The sequence below is a fragment of the Tiliqua scincoides genome, chromosome 4 (genome assembly GCF_035046505.1).
Source record: "Tiliqua scincoides isolate rTilSci1 chromosome 4, rTilSci1.hap2, whole genome shotgun sequence".
Classification (NCBI taxonomy): Eukaryota; Metazoa; Chordata; class Lepidosauria; order Squamata; family Scincidae; genus Tiliqua; species Tiliqua scincoides.
In genome coordinates this window covers 49,621,133-49,642,052 of record NC_089824.1, presented here as the reverse complement: position 1 = coordinate 49,642,052, position 20,920 = coordinate 49,621,133, and the positions used below count along the sequence as shown (strand labels likewise).

Here is a 20,920-nt window from a genome sequence, read left to right as displayed (position 1 = left end):
GTGGTGTAGTGGTTTGGAAGGTGGACTCAGACCTGGAAGATCCAGGTTCAAAACCCCCTTCAGCGATGAAGCTTCCTGGGTGGCCTTGGGCCAGTCAATCTCTATCAGTCTCACCTACCTCACAGGGTTGTTGTGAGGCCACTGCCCTGAGCTCTTTGGAGGCAGGGTGGTATAAAATTGTAATAAATAAATAATTCCTACCACCAGAGTCTGCATAACCTGAATAAGTTTCCTTCTTGTTGGCTGTGGAATGCACCATTATGAAAGAGCTTGGTTTTGGATGGTTAAACAAAAAACAACACTTCGCTTCTTAAACACTTATACTCTTAACTCCATACATCTTCCCAAGTTTCTATGAAGTGGATAGGACTGAGGACAGCTTCCCCCAAGCTTCTTTGCCATCTTAAGGAGGACAGGAAACTTTGGTAATTCCACCAGCATATAGTGCAAGCATCCAATTACACAAAGTTGTTCACTGACAGCCCAATCCTATCCACACTTTCCTGGGAATAAACCCCATGGACTCAAATGGGACTTACTTCTGAGTAGACATGCATAGGATTGAGCTCTGAGTATTCAATATGCTCCACCTGGCATTGATACTTCATGCCCAGTATGGACACCATCCTAATGATGTTCACATGATATAATTTCAGGCTTTCCAATGGAGAATGCAAATTCTGCTCTCCACTTGCTGGTCTGGTGGGATGATGGAGGTAGATGTCTCCAACTCTGAATCTGGTTCCTCAGCCAACTCAGGAAAATAAGGAAGGTTAAGCAGAACTGCAGGTGGGAGAACAGGTAATGTTGACATCACTGTTAGTACTGAAGAGACCAGTGCTGTTAAAAGTTGATGGAATTACAATCAATGCTGACATTGCAGGTGGTGGAGCAGCAACCAACATTATGTGGGATATGAAGCTCTAGTTTGTATTGTATATAATTTGTATTGTGGGGATTGTATGAGATTGAGTTGTGGTTCTTTTGGCCCATGAGCTGCCAGGCAAACATGGTGACTGGGGCTGCAGCAGTAGCAATTATCTCTATCCCCATATTGAGTTGGGCAGTCCCAAGCTGAGTGTCCGTGAAGATAATGTGGTTAAGAGTAGTGTAATTACGCTGAAAATCTTGAAACTAAATCCCAATCAGAGCAGTGATGTGAGGGTCATAGGCTCCAGTGCAGTTACTGGCATGGAAATCTATAGGCCTGGTCATAAATTTGGGCCTCTAATTTCAGCACTGATCATATTCTTGGATTGGTGTCAGCAACATTAGGTTGAGACCTCTAAAGGAGGATAAGCATCACCACATTTTGGTAGTCTCCCACTCAGAATACTATGAGTAATGACAATGATTCAGGGGAGGAACTCAGCAATGGCATCTCAGAATGAATCTCAATGGAAAGTAAGATCATTCAAGGACAGTGGTTCCCAAACATTTTAGCACTGGGACTCTCCTTTTAAAATGACATTTTATTGGGACCCACCTGTCTTTACAAGTAAAAAAAGTGTTTCACTTTACTAGCCACTCAAGCCCTTCTTTTTATCCTTTTTATTATGATTGGGAGGGCCTTCTGGAGCCACATTTAATAGTACCACATTTTTTGGATTGGAGCCATCCTGGTGGCCTTGTATTCTACCTTGCCTGGCCTTTGATAAGAACTAAGGCACATTACCCTACTTGCATGTAAATGTGCACATGTGGCTCAGTTTAGCCCTAAAGGCAGCTGCAGCCTGGGGGGGGGGGGAGCACTAAGGCTGCTGCCTGATTTATGAATGCCAAGGGATGTGGCTATAATGGTGATGGTGATTTTGAGATTGTTAGATTCCACCCCCACCCTCGTAGTAGCTTGTTTAACCCAACAAGGTGATGTTAGGAGTCCAGAAAGTTTTCTGCAGATTTGACTTATGGATGATAGTCCGCCTTCTTTTGGGGTGGAATTCCTGGTAGAAACCACCCACCCAGAGTGCAACTTATGGCATTTGCTATGCCACTTGTAGGCATCATCTGAATCATGATGGTTCTCTGAAGAGAATTTGTGTGCCATCCCACTCTCCTGCTTCAAGGAAGCCACTGTCAGTGCTGAAGAAAGATGAGTTTACAGGAGGTATCAACAGGAGGACTAATGCCCAGAGTGCTCTTAAGTTGAATCTCCTGTTTCTTTCTCATCTGCCTGAAACATTTTTTACAGTGTATGCCTTGGGTCTCCACAACATGGCTCTCTCCCAAACAGGAAGCAAATGTTTTGCCTGCCGATGGAGGTGAGTTTTGCCTCAGAGTGGTGACATTTTTTAAAGATGACCCTGCTTGCCATATGATGAGGCAGGACTAAATTATTAATCACTTTTAAAAAGTAGTTTAAAAAAAATTAACACACAAGTACAAGACGTACAAGGAAATTGTCTTAATATTCTGAGGAGCAAAAGCAAAGCAAGCATTCTACCAACAACTGAAAACAAACAGATGGATTGGGCATTCTTCTTGCCCTTGCGGCACACACTGAGCACACTGAGGCACATGCTAAGTTTCCACCCAGTAGCATAGCCAGGGGGGAAGGTGCCACGGTGCTGCAATATGTCTTGTAAGCGGCCCCTCCTGTTTGCTACTGGAGCCATTTGGGTCAGAGACGGTAATGCGCAAGGTGAATGCTCCAATGGTGTGTGGGAGGGGTTGCTTACTTACAGAGGGGCTTACTTTACTTAGTGTGCTGCCCCCCCTGCGCTACACTACTGTTTCCACCACTCAAGAGCAAGGACAGAACACTTGAGAAACCTCTAGAAGCTTCTGGGATTGTTTCTGCACATGCACTATTGTGTGACTGGTGTGGTATGACTAGACTCACAGAGACCATGAAAAACAAGGGAAATCCCCTCCCAGTGATATGCTTTAAGAAAAGCCCTACTGAACGTATTATTCAGAGGATGTTTAAATTTTCAAAACAGAAAATCACTTAGGGCACAATCCTAACCAACTTTCCAGCACTGGCATAGCTGTGCCAGTGGGGCATGTGCTGCATCCTGCAGTTGGGGGGCAGTCACGGAGGCCTCCTCAAGGTAAAGGAATGTTTGTTCTCTTACCTCGGACTTGCATTGTGCTTATGTCAGTGCCGGAAAGTTGGTTAGGATTGCGGCTTTACTATAGTTAAGTCATAAGACCATAAGAACAGCCCCACTGGATCAGGCTATAGGCCCATCTAGTCCAGCTTCCTGTATCTCACAGCGCCCCAACAAATGCCCAAGGAGCACACCAGATAACAAGAGACCTGCCTCCTGGTGCCCTCCCTTGCATTGGCATTCTGACATAGCCCATTTCTAAAATCAGGAGGTTGCACATACGCATCATGGCTTGTAACCCATAATGGATTTTTCCTCCAGAAACTTGTCCAATCCCCTTTTAAAGGCGTCCAGGCCAGATGCCATCACCACATCCTGCGGCAAGGAGTTCCACAGATCAATCAAACGCTGAGTAAAGAAATATTTTCTTTTGTTCTCAATACCTTTTCTAACGATCCTAAGCATAGAATTGGCCTTCTTCATTGCTGCCGCACATTGGGTCGACACTTTCATCGAGCTGTCCACCACCACCCCAAGATCTCTCTCCTGATCTGTCACAGACAGCTCAGAACCCATCAGCCTATATATAAGTTTTGATTTTTTGCCCCAATGTGCATGACTTTACACTTACTTACATTGAAACACGTCTGCCATTTTGCTGCCCATTCTGCCAGTTTGGAGAGATCCTTCTGGAGCTCCTCACAATCACTTCTGGTCTTCACCACTCAGAAAAGTTTGGTGTCATCTGCAAACTCTGCCACCTCACTACTCACCCCTGTCTCCAGGTCATTTATGAAGAGGTTGAAAAGCACTGGTGCCAGGACAGATCCTTGGGGCACACTGCTTTTCACCTCTCTCCATTGTGAAAATTACCCATTGACACCCACTCTCTGTTTCCTGGTCTTCAACCAGTTCTCAATCCATGAGAGGAACTGTCCTCTAATTCCCTGACTATGGAGTTTTTTCAGTAGCCTTTGGGGTAGTCACAGTTCATTTTCCTTATACTAATGTTTTTACTACAGATAGCTGTTATACGGCATAAAACTGAGAACTACTTGCCACAGATGCCAAGTTTAGAGCAATTATCTCTTGCTCTATATGACTGCACAGCAGCAATAATTGCCCAAGATCACCATCCTACCAAAACTGTCCATAGACTATATGAAGGGGGAAGAAGCAACAAATACATTCTGGTCAATTAATAGCCTCTTCCCTGCTATTTTGCATGTACAAAATGAGACATCCTTCCCTAGTTTACTCCTGTCACACTGAAATGAGTAGGACTACTTGCAGAAGTAAAGAGATGCACACTTTGACTGAGCATGGTCTAGATAATATTCCAGGTATATCTCTTGAGATTTGTGCATTTGGATTTCATAATACTGTGATGTGATCTTTTCATAAGACAGATGTTCAGACAAAGCTGGTGGTTTGTAAAGGCAGGGAAGTGTGAAGAGGAGTTTGGCAGCTACCAACAGGTACTAAATGCTGAACAAATGAAGAAGGAACCTAGTAATATTAACCAACTCTTCCCAAGGTCAGCCAGAAACCACATGTTCCTCATGGTTTGATCAAGTTAAATAAGATTTAGTTAGGGTCTTCAGTAGACATACTATACTGAAATGTCAAGTTGCCAAGAAACTTTTTAAAACCTGATTTTTATTTTCTCTGTCTTGTGATCAATTCTATCAAACAGACTTGAAACACATTATTTGGAAATAGGCCTTGTTAGCCTATATTGAACTTACATCTATGTAAGTATATTTGGCTCAACGTAAGTTGCAGCAGTACAAACATTAAATACATTTCTGCAGCAGATTGGATTATTGGGAAGCAAGACAGAATAACAGGAATTCCCTACCTTCTGTCTCCTCTAACCTGATACCCTTGCTGTTCCATGGAGGCTTTGGGAGGAGGGGTGCCACCACAGTCTGAAAAGGGCTGGTTCCCTACATCAGTCTACAACCTCCTCTTCTCAAAAGTGATGCATGTTGTGCTTGTCCAGTCACTAGACTGGTCCCTTGAGTCTACCAGGCTTGTCTACTCCCCAGTTGGAGAATGTTTTCCTCATTGGCCTTGCTCAATTCCTCTCTTAATGTCCCTCCTTGCATTCTCCTCTGCCCTTCACCCTATTTTCCCCATGTGCTGCCCATCTGGGCTGTCAGCTGCTGCCCATTCCTTCTGTATGCCTGGCTTCTCATGCTTCATGCTCATGCAACCACGGTCTCCTCTGTCCACCAGTGCCCACATCTGGGATTGGAAGGCTGGAGGGCTCCAGCCTTCTTCTGAGCTCCATGCTCTCCCCCTGGGTTGGCCTTGGCATTAGGGTCTCAGCAGAGGCAATCCTGGAGGGGGGAAAAACAGTAAGTGTTGGAAAATGTCACGGGTTGAACCCCAGACCTGACAGGTAATTTGCTGGCTGCACAGTAACAGGCCTGAAGCCTTGGCCAAACCAGGAGCGCATAGCATCCTGGGAGCTTCATGCTGATGCAATATCTGGTGATATTGCATCAGGTGATTTCATGTGTGTGTGTGTGTGTGTGTGTGGCAGCAGCTGCACAGTCAGCATGACTGTGCAGTATTCCCAATGCTGTGATTGGCTGCAGGAAATATAAATGTCCAGCAGAGGCAAGCAAGTGTGTGGGAGAAGCAGAGCATTGTGAGCTGGAGGCTACGTTGGTTGGAGAGTGGATCGTGTACCGTTTGTACTACTTGGACTTTGTAAATATCTGTACATAAGTAAAGGAGGAGTGTGGTGGAGAACTTCTGCCTCTGAGTCTTCCTTAGTCGCTGGGGGTGATAGTGCTTCGGCCTTAAGGTACAGAAACCACAACAGCTGTGCAGCTGTCTGCCGTGCCAAGTCATTGGCGGAGCTCCAGCAGCAGACTGGAGCGGTTCCAGAGCGGCCTGGGCACAACGCAGCACGCAACAGGTTATGGGCCCAGCACGCAACAGGTTATGAGCTCGGTGCACAGCTATTTGATTTACGTTTGCTGTGCCAAGTTTTGCCCTAGCCAAAACACCCCGGTGAGTCTGCTGAGCGTCGTTCATCTCAGAGACCTGTGTACAGTACTGCATGATGGCAGTAGTCCAAGGATATCCACTCACAAGGCTAAATGAGCACAATTACAGGGGCTGGGCTGTGAAAATGAAAGCCCTGCTCGTTAAGCAGACGCTGTGGGCAGTGGTGGACACTGCGGAGCTCGATGAGGAAAGCGAGGAAGTGACCACAGCAAATGAGCAAGCCCTGGCCACAATCATTTTGGGTCTGGAGGACTCTCAGCTTCTCCACGTACGCGGCTTGGAGTCAGCGCACCAGTGCTGGAATGCACTCCGTGCGGTGTATGTGTCTGACTCGGCCGTGTCGAAGGTCAACCTGACGAGACGGCTGTACCGTAAGCGCTTGGAACCTGGCACGAGCATGACTGAGCATCTCCGTGCCATGAGACAGCTTTGCGCCGATCTAGAGGAACGTGGTCTCCAGATTGAGGAACTGCAGCAAGTGTTTATAATTCTGTCTTCCCTCGACGAATCGTACGACACAATGGCAACAACCTTGGAAGCCCTCCTGGAGCGGCAGCTGACTCTTTCCTACCAGACCGGCAGGCTGGTGGAGGAAGAGATGAAGAGAGCTGATAACCGCCGGGAGCGTGGGCTGACTGCCAAGGCATCTATAGCGAGGGAGGCCGTCCAAAGCAAAGCAGCTGTCCAGGGAAATGATGGGAGCCCTGGAGTGTTTGTTGTGTGGCGTTGCTATGCCTGCGGATCCACACGGCACCTACGACGTGAGTGTCCCTCCCTGAAAGATCGTGTTGCAGGGAGGAAGGATACCAGGCAGAGGAGGGGCGTCAAGAGCTCCAACGTGTCCGTCGTTCAGCTGGTGGAGAAGGAGTGCGAGCACAAGTGGCTGCTAGACAGCGGAGCCAGCCAGCATGTGGCCTGCGAGAAAGAACTATTTACATTCCTCAAACCAACTACAAAAGCTGCAGTGAACTTAGCAAACTGACTCAACTCCCCAGTGCAGGAGGAGGGCACAGTTGCAGTGCCGGGATTTGATGGGTCTGTGAGTAATGTCTTGTATGTACCTCAGCTCAAGCATAATTTATTGAGTGTTGCTGTTCTGAACGGAGAAGGGTACTGTGTGACATTTGATAAAGGGAAATGTAAAATCATGAGAGGTGATGAGATCTGTGTGCAAGGCACAGAAAGAGGTGGCCTTTATGTGCTTGAAAGTACACCATTTGAACGTGCCACAAACTTCTGCAAGAATGAGGCAGAACATGTCCGTTGCTGTCACGTTTGGCACAGGAGACTGGGGCATCCGTCCTATGCTGTTCTAGAAAAAACGGTACAGAACACCAGTGGCATAAAATTGGAGGAATGCCAAAAGTACCTGGATTGCCAGACTTGTAAAAAGGTCAAGTTGAAGGCATGTCCTGTCAGAAAAAAGAGTGACAGGCAGACTGACAGAACTTTTCAATTGATCTCAGCCGACTTGATAGGCCCACTAGATATGTCCGTGGGAGGTGCAAAATACGCACTGATTTTAATTGAACATCATTCCAGGTTCAGTTTCTGTTTTCCGCTCAAAGGCAAGTCTGACACCTGTCAGTGCATACGTGAATGGGTGAAGTTCGTGGAACGAAAGTATGCCCGTAAGGTTGGGGAATTGCAGACCAACTGAGGCACTGAATTCACGTGTTCAGAATTGGAAAATTGGCTAAAAGTGAAAGGCATACGCCACAGGCTAACAAATAGGGGAGTGCCTGCAGAAAATGGGATGGTGGAAAGACGCAATGGGTTATTGCAAACTAAAATGAATGCATTGTTGTCAGACGCAAATCTGGGCAGACGTTATTGAGCTGAGGCCATGCAGACCGCAAACTATTTAATAAACCGTCTGTGGACATCTGGAATTGACAAGACACCATATGAGGCTTTATACGGGAAACCCCCTTCCCTTAAACGCATCCGAACTTTCGGTGTGTCTGCCTGGGTCCAAATCCCCAAGGGACAAAAAGCTGGGAGTGAAACGGAAAAGCTGACGTTTCTGGGCTATGACACTGGCTCAAAGGCTTACCGTTTCTGTGACAGAAATTGTAAATTAACAATTTCCCGATCAGCTGTGTTTAATGAGTCCGAGGGGTGGAGCAGACTCTCGGCCAGAGAACCGAGCAAAGCACTGTAATATTGCCTGGAGCGCCAGCCTGCGATCTGCCAAAGCAGAAAGATAGGCACAGGCTGGAGGGGCTGAGTGCTGAGCAAAGGCAAAGGGAAGATTTAACCCTAGAAATGCCGAAATTGGAGTCGGACTCTGAGAAAGAAACCAAACCAGAAATACCGAAGCGTTCAAAAAGGGCAAATAAAGGAATGTCTCCCAAAAGGTATGGTTATGATGGTGAAGAAACAAATTGTGTCACAGTATGTAATGTGAAAACATCAAAAGGAATTTTGAAGTGTAAAGGATTGCATTGCATGCCCTGGGAAAGAAAACGTAAACTAACGTGTGTAACATGCTGTGAAAAGATGTATGTAAATGAAATACTGAAATGTACCCACTGTAATGAAAATGTTGCCTTGCTGGAGGGAAATGTAACCATGAATGTAAATGCACTGCACAGCCAGAAATTAGGAGGGGTGTCACAGGTTGAACCCCAGACCTGACAGGTAATTTGCTGGCTGCACGGTAACAGGCCTGAAGCCTTGGCCAAACCAGGAGCGCACAGCATCCTGGGAGCTTCATGCTGATGCAATATCTGGTGATATTGCATCAGGTGATTTCATGTGTGTGTGTGTGTGTGTGGCAGCAGCTGCACAGTCAGCATGACTGTGCAGTATTCCCAATGCTGTGATTGGTTGCAGGAAATATAAATGTCCAGCAGAGGCAAGCAAGTGTGTGGGAGAAGCAGAGCATTGTGAGCCGGAGGCTACGTTGGTTGGAGAGTGGATCGTGTACCGTTTGTACTACTTGGACTTTGTAAATATCTGTACATAAGTAAAGGAGGAGTGTGGTGGAGAACTTCTGCCTCTGAGTCTTCCTTAGTCGCTGGGGGTGATAGTGCTTCGGCCTTGAGGTACAGAAACCACAACAGCTGTGCAGCTATCTGCCATGCCAAGCCGTTGGCGGAGCTCCAGCAGCAGACCGGAGCGGTTCCGGAGCGGCCTGGGCACAACGGCAGCACGCAACAGAAAAACACCCGGACGTCTGTCACGGCTACAAAAGCAAAGTGGAGGTGTCTCCTCTGCTTTGCTCTTGTGTTCCCAAATGGCTCAGAAGTGGGGGGCGCAGCTTTACACGAGTCTCCAGGCACCTGAAGACACTGTTTTGCCCCCCTCCAGGAATGCCTCTCAGCCTCAGCAGCAGTGCTTGCAGGGCTGCTCAGGTCTCGCCCACTTGAGAGGCTGGGGTCGCTCCGCTAGCTGCTTGCCAAATTGTAGCTACTGGTCACTCTGCCTGAGCATGTTGTGCGGACTCTCACCACTCCCCAGAAAGCTTGCCCCTGGACAAAGTTCTTATTTCACCACTTAGTAAACCCTTGTTTCTATATTTCTAGTTTTTTTTTATATTGTTGATGCAAGCTTCTGTTCTTCTGAGAAAACATTCATATGGATAGTGGTAATCAGATATTGGTGTCTGAACAAAACATTCTTTCTTAGACAGCAAATGATAATGCAAACCTTTTAAAAAATATATATCTAGAGCGGATGTCATCCCAAAGAGACACATTTTTAGCCATTTTTCCCATCACCACCCTTAATTATTTTCTTTGAGATGGGAGATACTAATGAGAAAGAAGGTCTTTTCATTAAGGACTGTGTTCCAGATGTCCCCCTGCAGGGAGAGAATAATGAGGCAATTATCTGAAAGCCAGACCTTATTTACTAGTTTAGATTGTGTAGATCTAGAATAAGCTATAGAATCCCATCTTTATGAGTATTATAATACTTTTCTCTGGTGAAGATTCTGGATCACACTCTGTGGAGAATATTGAACCCTTAGGATGTTTTTGAAGGAGATGCTCCTGGAAAAGTAGGAGGTCCGTAAAACATGTGATACGAAGTATTGTCTGGATTATTGACAACAAATAGCTGAGAGAGCCAACCAAGGACACATTATGTCTTCCTGATCACCATAATCTTCCATTAATTAAACCTGGTGTTTAGTTACATCTTTTCCTCATTACACAGTACCAAGTCACAGAGACTATTCCACCATTAATCATATGCTATGTCTAGGGGCAGTCTAAAATGGTAAAACAAAATAACACTGCTATAACTCAAAATTGGGCTTATCAAACAATAATATGCGATATTCTGCTCAATTAATGAAATAATAGTAATATTAAATTGGCTGCGGACAGTCTGTGGATCATCCCAAGTGCTTCAGATTGTGTTTCTAAGCCCCAACTCCTTCAGAGCTGTGTTGCTTTAAGTGGCTGTAGAGTCTTCTGAGCATACTCAGAAGTTGCCAAGGAAAATGCATGGAAATTTATGGAAAGTGAAACTGAGCCATAGTGCACATTCTCTCATGACCATGCCTTGGTCCATTGGAAAGGGCAGGCTGAGAGGAATGCAAAGCCTCCAGAATAGTCCCAATCAGATGAATGCAGGCCCCAAAAACACTCGAGAAGGAAGTCCCTCCCTCCAAAATGAAAAATGTTATTGAACCCTATGGAAAATGTATTATGAATAAGCAAAAGTTTACTGGTTCTTTGCTGTGTTGGTGTTTTTTTTCCTCTACACTTTAAAACCAGTTTGTTTCCGTAGCATTTCAATGCTATGTTCAATTCTATTGGCTCAAGTGCTATCTTCTCAATGTTTTAATTTGGCAATGTTTTAGAGCCCAATCCTATGCATATCTATTCAGAAGTAAGTACCATTAGAGTCAATGGGGCTTACTCCCAGGAAAGCGTGGCTAGGATTGGGCTGTTAATTTGCTTGTGTTTGGCAGCATTAGGTTCATTGTAGTTGTTCATACAAGTAGAATGCAAATCTTAAATGGCTCCTGTAAGACTATGTAGTTGTGCTCTTCCAGGGTGTGTGTGTGTGTGTGTGTGTGTGTGTGTGTGTGTTTTATGCCTGTTTTATTCCTGTGACTATGATTGCTGACAGCCAGAGGCATGAAACACACATATACCACCTATATGATAATTATTACACTTGATAAAAATTCTTTAAAATTGATTAAAATACTAATTTGGAATAAAAACACACAACACTGCTGTCAGCCCCCCCTTTTCAGGATAACACCGCCAGCCATGAAAAAAGAAAACTGTTTCAGGCTGCCTCTAGCTATGTCATATATAAGTTTTCTATTTCTTCTTGTTCCTACATACTCAAAAACAAGAAATGTTTCATTGGATCTATATGAAAAAGTTGCCTTTAATATAAAGACTCCAGAGGAAATTATAGTACAATGTCTCACTGAAGGAGCATCATGGTGGTAGTGGCAGATTGGCACCTTTCATAAAAGGTACTGTTCTGGAAAAGAATAATTGAGTATTGCAGTGGAACAAATTTAAAATATAGTGTAAACATAGCAGCAGAAGTTTGATGTTGTATCCTAAGTTTGCGTAAAATACACTTTTCTCATTAGAAAACCTTTCCACACATGGAATGAGTATTGCACTCTCACAAAGACACCTTCTGTCACAGTATGATCTTCTGTGTGCATACAAATATGGAAATCCATGGTTTTCCAATGTGAAGGCCATTCAGTGCTTTATCCTCTTACATTGTCAAATATTAAGTATTAGGGTTATTAGGTGCTGCTCAGGATTTCATGGCTGCCATGACACTTGTGGGCCTGTCCCAGAAGAACTTGGCCACAACACACAAGGCAGGACACGAGCTGGACCTGGTATTTACAGCTGGACAAATGAATGGGAATTTGGATGTGGAGAAGATTAAGATCACACTGTTGTTATGGTCAGATCACTTCAGTTTTCACAGATTGAAGGTCACTGATTTAGATCCCTTTCAGTCTGGTTTCAGGTCAGGCTTTGGGATGGAAACAGCCTTGCTTGCTTTGGTGAATGACCTACTCTGGGGACTGGACAGGGGAATGCATCACTTTTGGTCCTGCTGGACAGTGGCTTAGTGGCCATCTTAGTGGCTTTTGACACAACTGATCATGGTGTCCTGCTGGGCTGATTGGCTGAGATGCAAGTTGGGGGTACCATTTTCCATTGCATTCACTCTTGGCAGATAGGTCCCAGATGGTGGTTCTTGGCCCTTGAGGTGTAGGGGGCTGCAGAGCTTATTCCTGGCTCCCATGCTATTTAACATCTACATGAAACCTCTGGGAGAGGTCATCTGGGGAGCTGGAGTTGGGTGCCATTTGTATGCTGATGACACCCAGCTTGATCTCTCTTTTCCACTAGATACCAGGGTGGCTGTTGGGGGCCCTGGAGCACTGCCTGGAGGCAGTTGGAACCTGGATGAGGGTTAACAAACTGAGATTCAGTCTGGACAAGAAAGTGATTCTCCTGGTTCAGAAATCCACAAACTGGTGCTACTTGGACGTTGGGACCTCTACAAGTACTTGCAGGGGTGAGGCAGGATGGCCCTGACAGCACTGCAGCAATTCTCCCAGGAGCCCTCTAGGATCTCTAGAGAGCCAGGATGGTATAGTGCAGTGGTCTTCAACCTTTTTTGTGAAATGATCCCAATAAATAAAGTACGTGACTGGGGACCCACTGCCTCGTTCAGGTTTGAACCTCGTTCTGGTTGCACCTGGGAGCTCAAGTCCAGATCTAGACCTAGACTGCGGGTTCCTGCAGTCTATTAAGGCCATGGATAACAAACTCATGTATAATGAGGCTGGACCTGTACTTCTCTCTGGCAAGCTGCCTGGCCACCCCTCCCCCCACCCACTGGATGCAGTGCCCACTCCACCAGCATGGCAGCATTGGTACCAATGGAAGGGGATAAGATTGGGAAGTGAACATTGTAGTGATAAATCACTGATGGAAGGGTTCCTGGAACACAGATAAGCAACACATTTCTTGGTCTTATTGGGCTTTCCTGTGACTCAAAATTAAATCCTTGGTTAGTCATGAACTTAACTGAATGATATATCATAACCAAATTAAAAGGAAAATGTGTGGGAAAGAACATTAGCAGTGCTAGTGGCAGGGGGCAGAATCCCTTTAGACTCCCCAGGACTGTTTTGAGAACAACATCATTATAGCATTCAGTTGTTGACTGGGTCAGGAGGTTAGGATTCACTATGGTGAAGAACTTCTATCCTCATCTTTCAAATTTTCTCTTTGCCTGTCTTCTAGCTTCAGCTGCAGTGGCCAATCTCAGGCAGTGATGCTGCTGAATAAAGGGAGGAGAGTTAAATTGCTGTTGGCCCAGTCCAGGGCAGGATTCTTCTTGCTTCCTTTGATTAGCCATGGCAATAGTTCTCATACAGAGTGCCCCCGCCCCCATGATGAGGAGGGAGAGCAGCCAGGACATTGCACAGTTAGAAGCAGGCCTGAAGTTCTTGCTGTTGCTGTTTATCTATAAACCCATCCATCTATTAGTCATACTGGAGTACAACCAAGTGGAATATGACCTTTTAAGACCACTCATGTTTGCAATTGCTCATTATGTGAATGATGTATACACAGCTTGGCTCCACAGAAGACAGAAAATGCACCAATATCAGACAGTTGTGCAAAGACTTCTACTCTGGTAAATGACTTCAGTAAAACAAAATCACTGTTCCCCATCAATTATTTTAAATTAGTAAACAGTTCAACGTATCTAACATACTAGGCTTTTGGCATGTGATCCACACTGATATTGTTTAATTGTCTTTCTCTCTTTTAATCACTATTGATCTTATTCATAAGCAACCTTGATCTTCTGTCATAAACAATAATGATGTACAATACGCTGTCCTTGTGTAACTGTACAAATACAGCTTCCTTCCTGTATCCTAAGCTAGTGGTTTGCAGTTGTGCTCATTTGCTTTGAACATCGTTATCTAAAGTTCTGAAACAAATAAATGGACATCAGAAGCAGGAAAGAAAGAAAAGAAAGAAAGGAGGAAGGAAAGAAAGAAGGAGCCTATAATTTTGAATAAAACATGAATTTTGAAGTATTTCTTATAAAGACATTTAAAAGGTTGATGATGTTTGGAAATATGAAAAGGGATATTTTTGCCTTTTTTGTCTTTTATGGAAATGTTAAATGATAATCTGAAACAGGGTTCCTTCTTTCTAATAGGCCAAGGTGTGTATTTTTTTAAATTGGTATGGCCTCAGTCATTTAAACTAAAATGTATTTGGATAAATCTTTTAATTGGTATGGCCTCAGTCATTTAAACTAAAATGTAGTTGGATAAATCATAGCTCCCAAAGTTATTTTAAAAATTTCCCTGAGAAATCCTCAAAATAAACAAATGCAAATATATCAGGAAATTTTAAAGCCTCTGATTCTGGTAATATACCATTCCAAAAATGACACTTAAAAATCTAACAGCCCAATTCTATGCATGTTTACTCAGAAGTAAGTTCCATTATGTTCAATGGTGACTACTCCCCAGAAAGTATGAATAGGAATGTAGCCAGGGTGACCAGATACAATGGAGGACAGAGTGCCTATACCTTTAACCACTGTATAGAAGAGAGAATTTTGGCAGGTGCAGCTCAACATGGAAGGTTTAAAAGGCTGCACCTGCCAAAATGCCTTCTTCCATACAATGGTTAAAGGTCTCAGCACTCTGTCCTCAATTGCATCTGGTCACCCTGATTGCAGCCTAAATCTAATTTGTGCTAAAGGAGCACAAAGAAAGCTAAAATCAATACTCCAATAGTCGTCTTGAGTATGTGTTGGCCATAAGTAATCATCAGTACTGCTACAGAACTTCTTAACTTTGTATAATGATTTGTTAAAATTCCAAACATATGTTTGGATGACTTAATTAAAAATATCTCCAACAGTTCTCCTGTTCCCTTAGATCAGAAACAATGGTAGCTAACAGAAAAATTCATTGACAATTCTGCCATCAGGGCAACAATTAACATACCCATTTCAGGATGTAGGCAGATGCTGTTGCATTATCTTATCCAGCACCAAGGATTATATTAGGAAATATACGTATAAGCTTGATCAGATGGTTGACTCTATTAGCTTTGACAGTCTTGGTAAAATGGTTGGGAAGGAAGGAGATGGCTTCAGTCTCCTCCACCCAAAAGAATCAATAGATAGGTACATACAAATGTACAGTTGCATTGGATGTTCAGTCCATTGCTGAACTCATGCACACATATTACTTGATTCAAGCCATTGTATCTTCTCCATAGGTGTCTAAGGGATTACTCAAGCAATGTATTATTTTTTTTTACTGTCTTGCAGTATTCTTAATTTTTTAATGAATTTATAATGCGTGCATAACTGTGAGCTACATTATCCCAAGATATCTCAAATGCATTGAACAAAGTGGAAGGGGGCAGGAAATCCAGGTAATATGAAAGGAGGGAGAAAAACCTCTGACCTGACATTACCAAAAATGCAAATAAAAAGAGACACTAAGATGAAAACAAAATAGTGTCATGGATTTACATATGGGGGTTTTGATGGAAACTAGGGCTGGGTTTTAGATCAAAACTCACCATCTCAAAACCACTCCTTTTCATCCGCCTGCAGGACTTGAGGTAAGTACGTATACGCTTTCTGGCACGCTCTTGGTACTCAGGGAATTGTCGCCTGCATGAGTCAATGATAGCCTGGATCTTTTCTTTGGGCTGCTTAGAGATTGGGACCATTCGGTCCAAGTTTTCATCTACAAACAGCCTGACAAACATCTGTTGGCAAGAGGGAGACAGAGGAGAAGGATTTGGAGGGGTGCTCTCTTTCTAAGCTTCCCGTCTCAATTACAGATAGGAAGTCAGTTTTTTACACAGTGAAGAGTTTTCTAATGGAAAGCCAGAAATGTTAAGCAAACAAGGAATTTATTTTAGGACTGACAAAAAGACAAGAAAAGATTAGACTATAGTGTATAGAAATTGTGAGGGAAATAAAACACAGATTGTGAAAATAGGCACTGCTTCACGTCTATTATTAACAAAGCACTATGATTGCTACATTGTTCTACTGAACTCTGTCTCTTACTCTTCCTCTGCTGTGAACAGTTTTTTTTTGTGTGTGCTGTCATGCAAAATTATATAAACTTGGAAAGTAACAAAAAATAGCTGACTGCTGAAATATTCTATCTGCAGGCCCCCACCCCATTGCCTCTGTCTACTGGGCGAACATGCACACAGACACAAAACACACAGCTAGAAAATGCTTTAAACTTCTAAATCTGGTGAACCTGGTGTCTGATTGCATGTGCTTTTATGTGCCGGGGGGGGGGGGGGAGAGAAGGAAGATCCTTCTTCCATAAATAAAATTAATGCAACACTATTATTGTCATATTTACCCATGAACAGCTGCCCCAAATAAAGAAGTAAGATTCAGAAAGGCATAAAGCATGGCATAACTCACATTGAAAGCTTTCAGACGCTCAGCTTCTACTCCATCAGATTCATTAGCCTTCTCAGCATCTTCATGTTCATCATGGTCATCTTCATCCTCCTCTCCCCGATTCAGGGAAAGGTCTTCTGCACCTCTGTCCACGCTTTCATTCTTGCCAGAATCATAGCTTGAAAAGCTATGGGCAGGTGACTAGGAATAAAGCAAGCCATCTTGTAAAATCTGTCTGATGAGAGCATCTACTTTATCGCAATAAAACCTTCCCTTTAAAAAAGAAATACCCAACTCCCACTAGATTTGTTGAACTGTTCCGGAATTCTGTTACAGAAAGCTTTAGATCAAGATTATTTGTAAGATGTTTGGTAAAACTCATAATTTTATGCATAAGATATATGTATAAATGTACAATTTATGCTAATAACCAGATCAAAAAATGTGAGTAAGAGAAGTGATATGATCAAGTGGACAAAGTGTTAATTTGTACCTAAGATCCAAGTTGATATGCCAGCTCTTCCATGTAATTTGGGGTCTGGCATTTGACTTACTATTTTTCAGCATCTACACAGAATAAGTGCTCTTTTGTGGACATTTTGAAGGCAAAATCCATAATCTATACACGATGATGCCATTTTGAAACTAGTGTGATATATCTGTGCTTTGTACTCAGGTATAGGAACCCGAATACAAAATGTATCCTAAGAAAAAGACTTCCATTTACATTTAGCTTTCCATTTTTTCCCCTTCCCTTCCCAAAGTGATGTAATGTGCCTTGGATGTCTTCCCTTCAATGAGAATTTTCTCCAAATTTCTGGAGATTATAGATTTTTTGGAATTATTTGAAATGTAGTTAAACATTTTCCATGACAAGCACATTGCTTTGGAAGTGAAGTTTTCAGGAAATGGGGTTAATCCACCCCCTCATGAATTTCTGAAGGCAAAACTACTACTCCTCTCACTGTAGCACCGTCCCTCTCTGTACAAGTCTTCCAGCTGCATACCTGTTTAGAAAAATTAGACAATGAGCTGGATCAAAAAGTGCTGTTCCATTTATGGAAAGACTGTTTTACACTCATGCTACAGCACAGTGAGAGAAAAGGGGAAATAAAATTAGAGTTGTTATTCCACTTGTGTATGAGCTTGCACAACCATTAGTGCAAGTGAAAACATAAGAATGGCTGTTGAATCTTCCCTTGTACAAGGAATGAACTCCTGTGAAGTAGTTGGTTTTCTTTCCCTCTTAGTTCTTTGGATCCATGACATGGCCTAGTCACCAGTTTGTAGGGCAAGATTTTTTGCCCCCACAAGTACATCAGCTTTCCATCATGCACCATAGGAAGAAAACGCAAGTAAAGGATTGTAAAAGTAGTATTTGTATGGTGATTTAATGTCATAAGGGGTTTTTTCATTAGACAGAAAGGTTTGTTCTGAGTTATTTGTTCCAGATTACCTTTAATATATGCAGAGGTGTATTCTGAAGTACAAGTGCCCTGGGCACCACACTGAACTCCATAACTCCCCCAGGTTCTGCCCAGTCACCTCTGGGTTTTGAGGGACTGGTGGCTTTACTGCGCCCTGTCCCAGCTCCTGTGAAGACTGCCAGCCTCACAGGAGCCAGGAGTAGAGGCGCAAAGCCCTGCCTTGGGGAAATACATCAATTCACATTCTCCCCAAGGGTGGGGTTTGGCTGGCTTTGCTGAGTTCTGTCATGGCTTCTGTGAAGGCAAAGCCAACCAAGCCCCACCCCCCATGGAGAACCAGGATAGTGACATGCTGTGTGACATCATGACATCACTACCCCAGGCACTGGAGTGAGGTATTACACCTCTGAATATATGTGATTAACAAAAGTGGCAAGTATTATGGTTCCATACAGTGAAGGGGGGGATGGGACCACAAAACATTTCAGGCAGAATTGAGAGAAGCTATTTGTCCTTTCATTTGTCATCAAGGATCCATATTTATTTAAGGTATGTTAGGCTAGTTCTGGAGATAGGACAATATAGATTGTTCTTTTCATTTTAACTAAGTCACCAAGGACTGTAGAGACTAGACACCCATTCGAAGTTCGTACCTAAAAGGTATGTAGCAATACGCATACTCAGAGACATGTAAATGGAGACGTCTGGAGTGTTAGAGCAGGGGTGTCCAAAGTTTTTGGCAGGAGGGCCACATCATCTCTCTGACACTGTGTCAGGGGCCGGGGGGGGGGAAATATTAATTTACATTTAAAATTTGAATAAATTTACATAAGTTTACATAAATGAATATATTGAAGATGAACATAAATGAATGAATGAAGGTCTTGCAATAGCTCAAAGCCTATAAAAGGCCTTTCACAAAGCAAGGTTGGACTTTCCTTTGCTGCCGCTACTGCATCACAGACGTGAAACAACAAGCAGTGGAGGGAGCCCTCAACCCACAGCTCATGTGAGAGGTCAAATAGTCGCCCTCACGCTGAAAAAAGTTGCATCGGGCCAGTGTGGGCTCCAACAAATATCTGGAAGGCCAGAGGCTCATTGGAGACTGGGGGCTCCCTGAGGGCCGCATTGAGAGGCCTCGAGGGCCGTAAGTGGCCCCAGGGCTGGGGTTTGGGCACCCCTGTGTTAGAATGATACCTGTATTCTTGGTAGCTTATAGAACCTACAGCATGGGAGAGCTGTACTGAGGTGTAACCAGGTTTGTTAGGGAGGTCAACCAGTTCTGAAGGGGTGGGCACAACTGCTGTTAATGTTAAAGCTCCCTCCATCGTCAAGTATATTATCCTGTTTGTTCAGATATGAAACCCCTCACTTTTCCACCTCCCACTTCCTGGAACTCAGGAGGCACAGAAACCAGTTAAGTATTGGTGACAGAAAATAGCAGAGAACACTTGGCATCTGGAAGTCAGGAGTTTATAGCGTTCAGAGTGGGTTGGATGGTCATAAGCGTGGGTGGAAAAAACCAGACATGAAAGCAATTAACTAAGTTTCTGTTCTTGTTATTTCTTTCAATTCTTTGAATTTAATTTTTTATTTTCTTCTGTCATGTTTGCGTTTTCCATTTCTGTTCACATTCCTGACCTCTGTCTATTGCATCTTGTCTATATCCTCCTCCTGTTCTCCTTGAGGAGAAAGAAGTGAATGATGCAGAACTGAAATAACAGCAAGCTGTTTTCCTCAATCTCTTTATACTTAAAAAAATGCCTGAAATTTATACTAAAAAATTGCCTGGAAAGGAGATGGAATTTAATTTGTTTTTTAATCTGTTGTTATACTTGATATTGTCTGTTAGGTAAATGAAAGCCTTGTCTTTGTAATTCTGTTAAAACTTCAGTTCTGATTCACAGCAGCGGCATACCTCGGGGGGCAAATGCCCTGGGCACCATGCCTGCAGGGGTGGCGCCACCAACCTCACCCCTTGCAGCCTGTTTATATTTTTAAAGAGAAAGAAGCTCCACCTGCTTCTTTCACTTTAAAAAAAACCCTCCTCCAGATGAAGGGGGTGGCAGCATGGAATTGCATCTGGAGTGGCTGCGAATTGCAGTCACTCTGGCTGAGATTCAGACCCATTCTGGACCACCCCCCCTCTCCTTTTTTATAGGGGGAAATAGGTAGCCTAGAGCTGCAGTGCAACAGGAGTTGCAACTTCAGGCATGCTGCCACTCTAGACCACCTCTTTCCTCTCCTCCTATAAAAGAGAAGAGGAGGGAGGCGGCCCAGAATGGTGCTGAATCACATAAGAACATAAGAACAGCCCCACTGGATCAGGCCATAGGCCCATCTAGTCCAGCTTCCTGTATCTCACAGCGGCCCACCAAATGCCCCAGGGAGCACACCAGATAACAAGAGACCTCATCCTGGTGCCCTCCCCTACATCCGGCATTCTGACATAACCCATTTCTAAAATCAGGAGGTTGCGCATACACATCATGGCTTGTACCCCATAATGGATTTTTCCTCCAGAAACTCGTCCAATCCCCTTTTAAAGGCGTCTAGGCTAGACGCCAGCACCACATCCTGTGGCAAGGAGTTCCACAGACCGACCACACGCTGAGTAAAGAAACATTTTCTTTTGTCTGTCCTAACCCGCCCAACACTCAATTTTAGTGGATGTCCCCTGGTTCTGGTATTATGTGAGAGTGTAAAGAGCATCTCCCTATCCACTCTGTCCATTCCCTGCATAATTTTGTATGTCTCAATCATGTCCCCCCTCAAGCGTCTCTTTTCTAGGCTGAAGAGGCCCAAACGCCGTAGCCTTTCCTCATAAGGAAGGTGCCCCAGCCCCGTAATCATCTTAGTCGCTCTCTTTTGCACCTTTTCCATTTCCACTATGTCTTTTTTGAGATGCGGCGACCAGAACCAGAATCACGGCAGGAGTGTCCGCAACTCAGTTGCTCTGGGCGCAATTCTGGGCCAAAT

At 44.0% G+C, this 20,920-nt stretch overlaps 1 protein-coding gene across 4 annotated transcripts in view; it reads right to left on the bottom strand.

Moving 5' to 3' along the window:
• NOL4 (nucleolar protein 4) overlaps nucleotides 1-20,920 on the bottom strand; it is a 191,252-nt gene that overhangs the window by 23,858 nt on the left and 146,474 nt on the right. For 2 of the 4 annotated variants that reach the window (XM_066625199.1, XM_066625202.1), the window contains exons 7-8: nucleotides 16,536-16,715; nucleotides 15,662-15,853 (exon numbers count right to left, since the gene is read on the bottom strand). In XM_066625199.1, coding sequence (XP_066481296.1) covers nucleotides 15,662-15,853; nucleotides 16,536-16,715 — 372 coding nt within the window. The remainder of the gene's footprint in view (nucleotides 1-15,661; nucleotides 15,854-16,535; nucleotides 16,716-20,920) is intronic. The other 2 variants (XM_066625200.1, XM_066625201.1) reach the window with 1 other exon arrangement.